Here is an 11,050-nt window from a genome sequence, read left to right on the forward strand (position 1 = left end):
ATTCAGCTGCTGTCCTGCGCGCCGGGTTGGCAAACTGTTGCCATTTCGTGTGTCTGAATGTAGAAACTGTTTCCTTTTCATGTGTCTGAAGGTACAAACTGTTTCCATGTCATGTGTCTGAATGTACAATCTGTTTCCATTTCATGTGTCTGAAGGTACAAACTGTTTCCATTTCATGTGTCTAAAGGTACCAACTGTTTCCATTTCATGTGTCTGAAGGTACAAACTGTTTCCATTTCATGTGTCTGAATGTACAAACTGTTTCCATTTCATGTGTCTGAATGTACAAACTGTTTCCATTTCATGTGTCTGAAGGTACAAACTGTTTCCATTTCATGTGTCTGAATGTACAAACTGTTTCCATTTCATGTGTCTGAATGTACAAACTGTTTCCATTTCATGTGTCTGAATGTACAACCTGTTTCCATTTCATGTGTCTGAAGGTACAAACTGTTTCCATTTCATGTGTCTGAATGAACAAACTGTTTCCATTTCATGTGTCTGAATGTACAATCTGTTTCCATTTCATGTGTCTGAAGGTACAAACTGTTTCCATTTCATGTGTCTGAAGGTACAAACTGTTTCCATTTCATGTGTCTGAAGGTACAAACTGTTTCCATTTCATGTGTCTGAAGGTACAAACTGTTTCCATTTCATGTGTCTGAATGTACAATCTGTTTCCATTTCATGTGTCTGAAGGTACAAACTGTTTCCATTTCATGTGTCTAAATGTACCAACTGTTTCCATTTCATGTGTCTGAAGGTACAAACTGTTTCCATTTCATGTGTCTGAATGTACAAACTGTTTCCATTTCATGTGTCTGAATGTACAAACTGTTTCCATTTCATGTGTCTGAAGGTACAAACTGTTTCCATTTCATGTGTCTGAAGGTACAAACTGTTTCCATTTCATGTGTCTGAATGTACAAACTGTTTCCATTTCATGTGTCTGAAGGTACAAACTGTTTCCATTTCATGTGTCTGAATGTACAAACTGTTTCCATGTCATGTGTCTGAATGTACAATCTGTTTCCATTTCATGTGTCTGAAGGTACAAACTGTTTCCATTTCATGTGTCTAAAGGTACCAACTGTTTCCATTTCATGTGTCTGAAGGTACAAACTGTTTCCATTTCATGTGTCTGAATGTACAAACTGTTTCCATTTCATGTGTCTGAAGGTACAAACTGTTTCCATTTCATGTGTCTGAAGGTACAAACTCTGCTTCCCGGTGGGCCTGGGGAGGAAATCAAGTGCACCATGTGTCCGCTGGCCAATCAGATTGCTCAGATGACCGAGTCTACAGTGACGTAGCAGACATAAAAGAAAGCTACGGCAAAATTGATATTGTGAGATTTCAAAACGTTTAAAACCATGACTAGAGAGAGACTGTCAACGAATGCAGCAAAGAGCTGCTGTTTTTATGAGTGAGTTCATGTTAAGTTTTTACTCAGCGCTGTCAACACTTTGTATTCAACACTTTTATAAGCCATAAAATGCGCGTTGTTCCTATTTCCACTCAGCGCTACAACAAGCAGTGCAGAAGTAATGAATGAGGAGGAAAGTGGATCTATAGGCCTTGTTATTATTAGCGGCTTGGGTCTTTTTTAATATCAATAAATATTTCACTTTCTCTGTTCATAGGAGTAACAACATGAATTTGTGCATGAAGCAGAAATAATGAGGTGCGACTCGAGTTTCGCCATCAGCTGGAAGACGGTGTCCCTTTTTGGTCAGTGTCAGTGGAGGAAAGGGAGAGCGGAGGGATGTTGAGAGACTGACCCTCAGTCTGCTGCTCTCACCCTCTGCTGAGACAGACCCTCAGTCTGCTGCTCTCTCCCTCTGCTGAGACTGACCCTAAGTCTGCTGCTCTCTCCCTCTGCTGAGACTGACCCTAAGTCTGCTGCTCTCTCCCTCTGCTGAGACTGACCCTCAGTCTGCTGCTCTCTCCCTCTGCTGAGACTGACCCTCAGTCTGCTGCTCTCTCCCTCTGCTGAGACTGACCCTCAGTCTGCTGCTCTCTCCCTCTGCTGAGACGGACCCTCAGTCTGCTGCTCTCTCCCTCTGCTGAGACTGACCCTCAGTCTGCTGCTCTCTCCCTCTGATGAGACTGACCATCAGATGCAGGCACCATCAGCCCAGTAAAATAAAAAGCTAATTATTTAAACGTATGCTCACTCAGCTGTGCCTCACAAGTAATACAACAATGGATCTATTACCGGTGTGATCATATAGACTACCTCAAATATATATATTTTTAGATGTCCCGAACAACAATGCATTGGCAGGTAAATTCAAGCAAAGCCAGTATGCGGTGATAATGTATTGGGCCTATAGCTTACTGCACAAACCTCATTGCTACATAACTGTTTTTAATTGGTTAATGTTGCATGGGCTTACGTTTTATAAGTCATGGTAATAAAATATCAGAGCGGTAGATCTCTGCTTGCATTTTGACTCAGAAAGTGATCTTGACTCAGAAAAGGTTGGTGACCACTGCTCTGTGCGATCCGATCCGAAGTGCATTTTAACGTTGGAACAGACGACTCACCTTTTGCATTGACTTTTGTAGGTACGTCTGAATATTGTAATGTGACATTTCTTGCGTAGACAATTTAATTTATAAACATAAAACATTGTCATAATCATTGCGTAATAAATTCCTCACCTTTTGTGGCCATGATGAGTTCATATTCCCGATGTAGCCATACAACTAATTACCATGCGCATTTCTCATTGAATTGGGCCTATTAGATAGGCTATTATTTAAAGTTTATGCAGATGACATGGTGCGCGGTTTATAACATACAGCAGAATGTAACAGGTGAATAGACAGCTGATCTGGTTTATAACATACAGCAGAATGTAACAGGTGAACAGACAGCTGATCTGGTTTATAACATACAGCAGAATGTAACAGGTGAACAGACAGCTGATCTGGTTTATAACATACAGCAGAATGTAACAGGTGAACAGACAGCTGTTCTTCAGAATGAACAAGTCTACCTGGCCACCACATTCAGTAGCGTCTTTTACACATAACATTACCTAGAATCACATTAAGAATAGAAACCTTCTCTGTTCACATAGTCTATCACCTTCACATTAAGAGTAGAAGTCTTCTCTGTTCACATAGTCTATCACCTTCACATTAAGAGTGCAGAAGTCTTCTCTGTTCACATAGTCTATCACCTTCACATTAAGAGTAGAAGTCTTCTCTGTTCACATAGTCTATCACCTTCACATTAAGAGTAGAAGTCTTCTCTGTTCACATAGTCTATCACCTTCACATTAAGAGTAGAAGTCTTCTCTGTTCACATAGTCTATCACCTTCACATTAAGAGTAGAAGTCTTCTCTGTTCACATAGTCTATCACCATCACATTAAGAGTAGAAGTCTTCTCTGTTCACATAGTCTATCACCTTCACATTAAGAGTAGAAGTCTTCTCTGTTCACATAGTCTATCACCATCACATTAAGAGTAGAAGTCTTCTCTGTTCACATAGTCTATCACCTTCACATTAAGAGTAGAAGTCTTCTCTGTTCACATAGTCTATCACCGTCACATTAAGAGTAGAAGTCTTCTCTGTTCACATAGTCTATCACCGTCACATTAAGAGTAGAAGTCTTCTCTGTTCACATAGTCTATCACCTTCACATTAAGAGTAGAAGTCTTCTCTGTTCACATAGTCTATCACCTTCACATTAAGAGTAGAAGTCTTCTCTGTTCACATAGTCTATCACCTTCACATTAAGAGTAGAAGTCTTCTCTGTTCACATAGTCTATCACCTTCACATTAAGAGTAGAAGTCTTCTCTGTTCACATAGTCTATCACCTTCACATTAAGAGTAGAAGTCTTCTCTGTTCACATAGTCTATCACCTTCACATTAAGAGTAGAAGTCTTCTCTGTTCACATAGTCTATCACCTTCACATTAAGAGTAGAAGTCTTCTCTGTTCACATAGTCTATCACCTTCACATTAAGAGTAGAAGCCTAGTTGAACTTGTTTTGTTGATTTCATGGTGATGTGGGTATCGTCTATTTCTCCATTCGTATTTGGCAACCCTTTGATGGCAAAGAAACCCCTCTTAACCTGTTGCGCGTGTGAGATGCCTCTGATTGAAATGTGCCCGTTGCCAAAAACCCAAGGATGGAAACTTTGGATTTCCATTACAGAGGTGACAAATCTTCCAACAGAGCAGATCAGACATCTCTCATTGGATTTCTATTATCTCAGTCTGTTATAGGATTTACACAATAGTTTACCTTTCACATGTACCTCTAATTGAATACGTTTCTGTACTTTATATGGATTATTATCGTAACAAATGCACTGATGTGGTCAAATGATATATAGCCTGTCAAGACGTGTTGCATGAATTCACAATGTAAATACAATACAATTTAAAAATAATGTAATTATTACTCACAATTTCAGACATTTTCAACATTCAGTATATTTTCCCCATTCTGCACTTGACAAGCAGTTCCCTTATTCCACCACTTGGCACTGTTCTGTTCGTATGCATGGTAATGGGGCTGCACACTGTCAAGCTAACATTTATATTGATAAATCTCACACTTTGCGTGGTAATGATCCCTTGCATGGTTTACATACAGATTATCTCCTACGTATGATTGATAAATGAGGCCCCTGGTAATGAATAATTATAATAATAACAGTAATAATAATCACTCTTTTGATTAGAAGAATAATCTCAAAGTGCATAAAATAAACTAGAAAATAAAGGTTAACAAACACATTAGTATATTTGGAGGTTTGAACCAGAATTTTATTGTAGAATGCAAATGCATTCACAATGCAAATAGTTTATGATAATAATAGACCTTTACAGGCCTTGTTACATTCACATGTATTGACAGAATTTGACCGGCAATATATTTGATGTGGAAAAATATCAGCGACTCTGTGAATGGTGGTCCTCAAGAGCTTTTGACGGTGATTTGATGGTCTCCAGAATGGGAAATGTTGGGAACTGCTGAGCTAGACAGTCACATCTGTGTGGTAACATGATAGGATGGGTAACCAATGATATACAATGATTCTGCAGAACCTAAAACAGACTGATTATAATGTATAGTATATGATGTTACATTGAACTAATCACAGTAATCAGAGACCTACTGACATACATAGAAATACACACACAGACACAGATATACACACACAGAATGTATTACATGTATTTGACAGGGATTCTGCACATCAATCAACATTTCTGTAAATGTGCCAGATTTAACCAGCTAGCTAGTTTTCAACTGTAGTCCCTGGGCAGGTAGATAAACATAATAAAAAAAAAATTCAACATTACAACAAACAAAACATTGAGTAAAACATGTGTATAAATGGGGGCTGATTGTCCTTCAGCCACTCTCAAGTCATTGGTAAAGGAGTGACAGGTTACACAGCTCCTTATATGTCCTTCAGACACTCTCCAGTCATTGGTAAAGGAGTGACAGGTTACACAGCTCCTTATATGTCCTTCAGACACTCTCAAGTCATTGGTAAAGGAGTGACAGGTTACACAGCTCCTTATATGTCCTTCAGACACTCTCCAGTCATTGGTAAAGGAGTGACAGGTTACACAGCTCCTTATATGTCCTTCAGACACTCTCCAGTCATTGGTAAAGGAGTGACAGGTTACACAGCTCCTTATATGTCCTTCAGACACTCTCCAGTCATTGGTAAAGGAGTGACAGGTTACACAGCTCCTTATATGTCCTTCAGACACTCTCCAGTCATTGGTAAAGGAGTGACAGGTTACACAGCTCCTTATATGTCCTTCAGACACTCTCCAGTCATTGGTAAAGGAGTGACAGGTTACACAGCTGTAACGGTCATCATATGGAGTAGACCAAGGCTCATATTTACTTTTATTGAGACACGTAACAAAACAAGAAAACGAACGAGCGACAAACAGTCTTGCAGGCTAAACACACAGCAATGCAAAAACAACTTCCCACAAACCACAGGTGAAAAAAAGGCTACCTAAGTATGACTCCCAATCAGCAACAACGATGTACAGCTGTTCCTGATTGAGAGCCATACCAGGCCAACAAAGAAATACACAACCTAGAAAATCATAGAAATACAAAACCTGAACAATACCCAAAAACCCCGGAACACATAAAACAAACACCACTCTTACATAAGAACATATCCCAACAAACCCCAAACCACATAAAACAAACACCCCCTGCCACGTCCTGACCAAACTACAATAACAAATAACCCCTTTTCTGGTCAGGACGTGACAACAGCTCCTTATGTCTTTCAATGGTCAATGTGTTCCAGACGTGAGGCTCTCACTGAGAAAGCTGCTGATACACTGAGATGGTTGTGTTGATATTCAGTCTCTCTCATGAACCTCTAACAGGCACACACTGTACAATATATAATTTAAAATACATTTCTGTAGAATGTGTGTAGGACTGACTGACCCTCCTGCTAGATAGGGGTCCAGCTAGGTACCAAGTGTAGGACTGACTGACACTCCTGCTAGAAGATCCACACTTCCAGGAGGCCGCAGAAGGAGAGATGCTGTGTGGTTGGTCCTTCAGTAAGTTTATTGCTATTATAGTGGTCATGTTTGATTGACATTTTCTGTACATTTTTGTGACTCTGAATTAAAGCAACAGACAGCAAGAACATGTTGAACCATCCTGCCTGTCTATTCTGCCTGGTCTCCCCACACCCAGGGGTTGACTACAACTGTTGGTCTGAAGCAGTGAACAAAGACAGGGGTCCAGCTCCCCAAGAAGGTTGATCATCCTGGAACATGACTCATTTCCTTTTCTCAACACCATGTCGATGATGTCACGTGCCTTCTCTGCCCTCTCAGCTATCACCTTCACTGACTCCATTTCCTCCTGGTTGATGACTGTTTGTTGCAGGAGTCCGTCCAGCAGTTCATTCAGGACAGGTCTTGACACTCGTTTCACAAACTCTGTCCGTACAGAACGCAGCTGCTGCTCTGGAGAACCAGTCAAACTGCTCTCAGCCGGACACCCTGCTCCCAACACAACACCTGAGAGAGTCCGGTTACAAAATAACTACATTTGTACATTTACATTTCAGACATTTAGAAACAGACTTATTTCCAAGTGATAAAAGTCTGAATTGTATTATTGAATCTTAGCACTGAGAACACATTCTGTAACAATAACGACCTGCATCAATGAACACATCACACCACTAAGGTTTCATTCATATTCAGTTTCACAGAAAAGGAGTCTGGAGCATTCAGAACCAGGCTAATCTACATCAAGTCCTGGAGGAGATGTCATTGGGCCATTCAGAACCAGGTTAATCTACTTCAAGTCCTGGAGGAGATGTCATTGGGCCATTCAGAACCAGGCTAATCTACATCAAGTCCTGGAGGAGATGTCATTGGGTCATTCAGAACCAGGCTAATCTACATCAAGTCCTGGAGGAGATGTCATTGGGTCATTCAGAACCAGGCTAATCTACATCAAGTCCTGGAGGAGATGTCATTGGGACATTCAGAACCAGGCTAATCTACATCAAGTCCTGGAAGAGATGTCATTGGGCCATTCAGAACCAGGCTAATCTACATCAAGTCCTGGAGGAGATGTCATTGGGTCATTCAGAACCAGGCTAATCTACATCAAGTCCTGGAGGAGATGTCATTGGGTCATTCAGAACCAGGCTAATCTACATCAAGTCCTGGAGGAGATGTCATTGGGACATTCAGAACCAGGTTAATCTACATCAAGTCCTGGAGGAGATGACATTGGGTCATTCAGAACCAGGCTAATCTACATCAAGTCCTGGAGGAGATGTCATTGGGGCATTCAGAACCAGGATAATCTACATCAAGTCCTGGAGGAGATGTCATTGTTCTTGAAGACAGTCTTTTATAATCAGGACTAGTCCAGGTCCTACAGTAAACCATGTTGACTGGCCCTCAAGTCATTGGTTTGTATCTCTCATGTTTACTTACTAGTTGAATGGGTTTCAGTGATGAATTCAGTAGGTAGGTTTGTAGGGTTGTTCGAAAGTATTCAGACCCCTTGACTTTTTCCACATTTTGTTACGTTACAGCCTTATTCTAAAATTCCTCCACAAAGTGAAAACAGGTTTTTGCAAATGTTTACACATTTATTAAAGATAAAAAAAACAGAAATATCTTATTTACATAAGTATTCAGACGCTTTGCTATGAGACTTGAAATTGAGCTTAGGTGCATCCTTGAGATGTTTCTACAACTTGATTGAAGTCCACCTGTGGTAAATTCAATTGATTGGACATGATTTGGAAAGGTCTATAAAAAGTCCCTCAGTTGACTGTGCATGTCAGAGCAAAAACCAAGCCATGAGGTCTCAGGAATTGTCCGTAGAGCTCTGAGTTTGGATTGTGTCGAGGCACAGATCTGGGGAAGGGTACCAAAAAATGTCTGCAGCATTAACGGTCCCCAAGAACACAGTGGCCTCCATCATTCTTAAATGGAATAAGTTTGGAACCACCAAGACTCTTCCTAGAGCTGGCCACCCGGCCAAACTGAGCAATCGGGGGAGAAGAGCCTTGGTCAGGGAGGTGACCAAGAACCTGATGGTCACTCTGACAGAGCTACAGAGTTCCTCTGTGGAGATGGGAGAACCTTCCAGAAGGACAACCATCTCTGCAGCACTCCACCAACAAGGCCTTTATGGTAGAGTGGCCACACGGAAGCCACTCCTCAGTAAACGGCACATGACAGCCTGCTTGGAGTTTGCCAAAAGCCACAAAGAGACTTTCAGATCATTAGAAACAAAATTCTCTGGTCTGATGAAACCAAGATTGAACTCTTTGGCCTGAATGCCAATCGTCTGGAAGAAACCTGGCACCATCCCTACGGTGAAGCATGGTGGTGGCAGCGTCATGCTGTGGGGATGTTTTTCAGCGGCAGGGACTGGGAGACTAGTCAGGTTCAAGGGAAAGATGAACGTACAAAGAGATCCTTGATGAAAACCTGCTCCAGAGTGCTCAGGACCTCAGACTGGGGTGAAGGTTCACCTTCCAACAGCACAACTACCCTAAGCACACAGTCAAGACAACGCAGGAGTGGCTTCGAGACAAGTCTCTGAATGTCTATGAGAGGCCCAGCCAGAGCCCGGACTTGAACCCGATCTAACATCTCTGGAGAGACCTGAAAATAGCTGTGCAGTGACGCTCCCCATCCAACCTGACAGAGCTTGAGAGGATCTGCAGAGAAGAATTGGAGAAACTCCCCAAATACAGGTGTGCCAAGCTTGTAGCGTCATACCCTAGAATATTCTAGGCTGTAATTTCTGCCAAAGGTGCTTCATCAAAGTACTGAGTAAAGGGTCTGAATACTTATGTAAATGTAATATTTAATTTAAGAAAATTAGGAAAAGTCAAGGGGTCTGAATACTTTCCGAATGCACTGTAACTCTCATGTTTACATACTTGTTGAATGGGTGTCTGTGACGTATTCTGTCACACCCTGTTCTGTTTCAGCTGTCTTTGTGATTGTCTCCACCCCCCTCCAGGTGTCGCCCATCTCCCCATTAACCCCTGTGTACTTATTCCTGTGTTCTCTGTTTGTCTGTTGCCAGTTCGTCTTGTTTGTTCAAGTCAACCAGCGTTGTGTCTCAGCTCCTGTTTTTTCCCCAGTCTCTCTTTTCCTGTCCTCCCGGTTTTGACCCTTGCCTGTCCTGCCTCTGAGCCAGCCTGCCTGACCACTCTACCTGTCCTGCCTCTGAGCCCGCCTGCCTGAGCACTCTGCCTGTCTCTGACCCTGAATGCCGATCGGTACCTTTTGCACCCTCTCTGGATTACTGACCTCTGCCTGCCTTGACCTGTCTTTGCCTGCCCCTGTTACAATAAACACTGTTACTTGGACAGTCTGCATCTGGGTCTTACCTTGGTTCTGATAGTATTCATCTGAAAGATAAACAACATGAGGTTATATCACTATAAATAGCATCTGGTACAAAAGTACAAAGTGATGATTGACATGTGCTCCTACCTCGTAATACAATTTCTTTCCATACTGTCCTCTCATCATCACTGAATAACTCCATCTCAATGTCAATCCCTGTCATTTTCACAACCGCCCTGAAAAAGCTTGGTGTGGTGTCTCTATGTATGAGATGAATCCTCTGGAAGAGGGAGAGAGAGAGATTTAGAGAGAGAGAGAGAGATCAATGCATAGAAATGTGACTTAAATGTCAGAATCATGTTCTTAGTCTACTGAAACTGTACCGGTGGATTGATGGCGGTAGAACAGGGAATGTTCAGTCTGAAGGAACTATTCAGTTTGAAGGACTGCTCTGGTCTTGTGATGGGAATCCTTTTAGTCCCTTGAAACTTTGATTCCTGTTGTTCCACAGCCTGTGAAACGAGGCATGGAATACATAGCCAGTCAATGTATAGTCTAATTCAAACATTATTCATAAAAGTAGCAACACACTTATCTTCATTTAATGAGTGTCAACATAAACTGCACCACTGGTTAGTTAAGGTCATCTCTATAATAATGGTCCCTCACCTGTATTTGGCCGGGGTTACTGGGGAACAGGTATAGGCGTGGAATTAGTGATTCCTTCATCACTGTCAGATAGAGCATCAGCTCACAGTGGACATCTACTTTCCAAGACAGTAATCTCAGTATAACAGAGAAAGCAGAGAACTTGGGATGGAGAATCTTAGCATGGAATCTGGTGACCTCATGCACTTCCTCTAAAGACACTCCATGTTCCTCTACATGAAGAATCTTCATCTCATTCCTCAAGGAAGGGTTGGTCACTGAACAACACAATAAAAAGGAGACAGAAAGACAAATATTGTATTATTCATCCAACTAAAACACAAAGAATATGCAGTACCAGATCACAGTAAACTCAAACTCCCAGAATAGTTCATTCATTCATTAATTCAGGAAGTGAAAGTCAGTTACATGGAAATGTCTTTCTGAATACTATTTCTATATGGTTTTACCTAAACAGACAAAGTGTGGCAGATGAACTTCCTCCAGTTCACCTAACTCCATAGTGATGTCCAGC

At 41.5% G+C, this 11,050-nt stretch overlaps 1 protein-coding gene across 1 annotated transcript; it reads right to left on the bottom strand.

The window, feature by feature from the left end:
- Positions 1-4,768: 4,768 nt before the first annotated feature.
- On the bottom strand, positions 4,769-10,799 carry LOC123733061 (NACHT, LRR and PYD domains-containing protein 1 homolog). Its single transcript, XM_045712342.1, has 5 exons — positions 10,537-10,799; positions 10,251-10,379; positions 10,015-10,147; positions 9,909-9,929; positions 4,769-7,032 (listed from the first exon to the last, which is right to left on the bottom strand). The coding sequence occupies exons 1-5, from the start codon at positions 10,765-10,767 to the stop codon at positions 6,650-6,652; spliced, it is 897 nt and encodes a 298-aa protein (XP_045568298.1). The 5' UTR covers positions 10,768-10,799; the 3' UTR covers positions 4,769-6,649.
- Positions 10,800-11,050: the final 251 nt, after the last annotated feature.

The sequence above is a fragment of the Salmo salar genome, unplaced genomic scaffold (assembly GCF_905237065.1).
Source record: "Salmo salar unplaced genomic scaffold, Ssal_v3.1, whole genome shotgun sequence".
Classification (NCBI taxonomy): domain Eukaryota; kingdom Metazoa; phylum Chordata; class Actinopteri; order Salmoniformes; family Salmonidae; genus Salmo; species Salmo salar.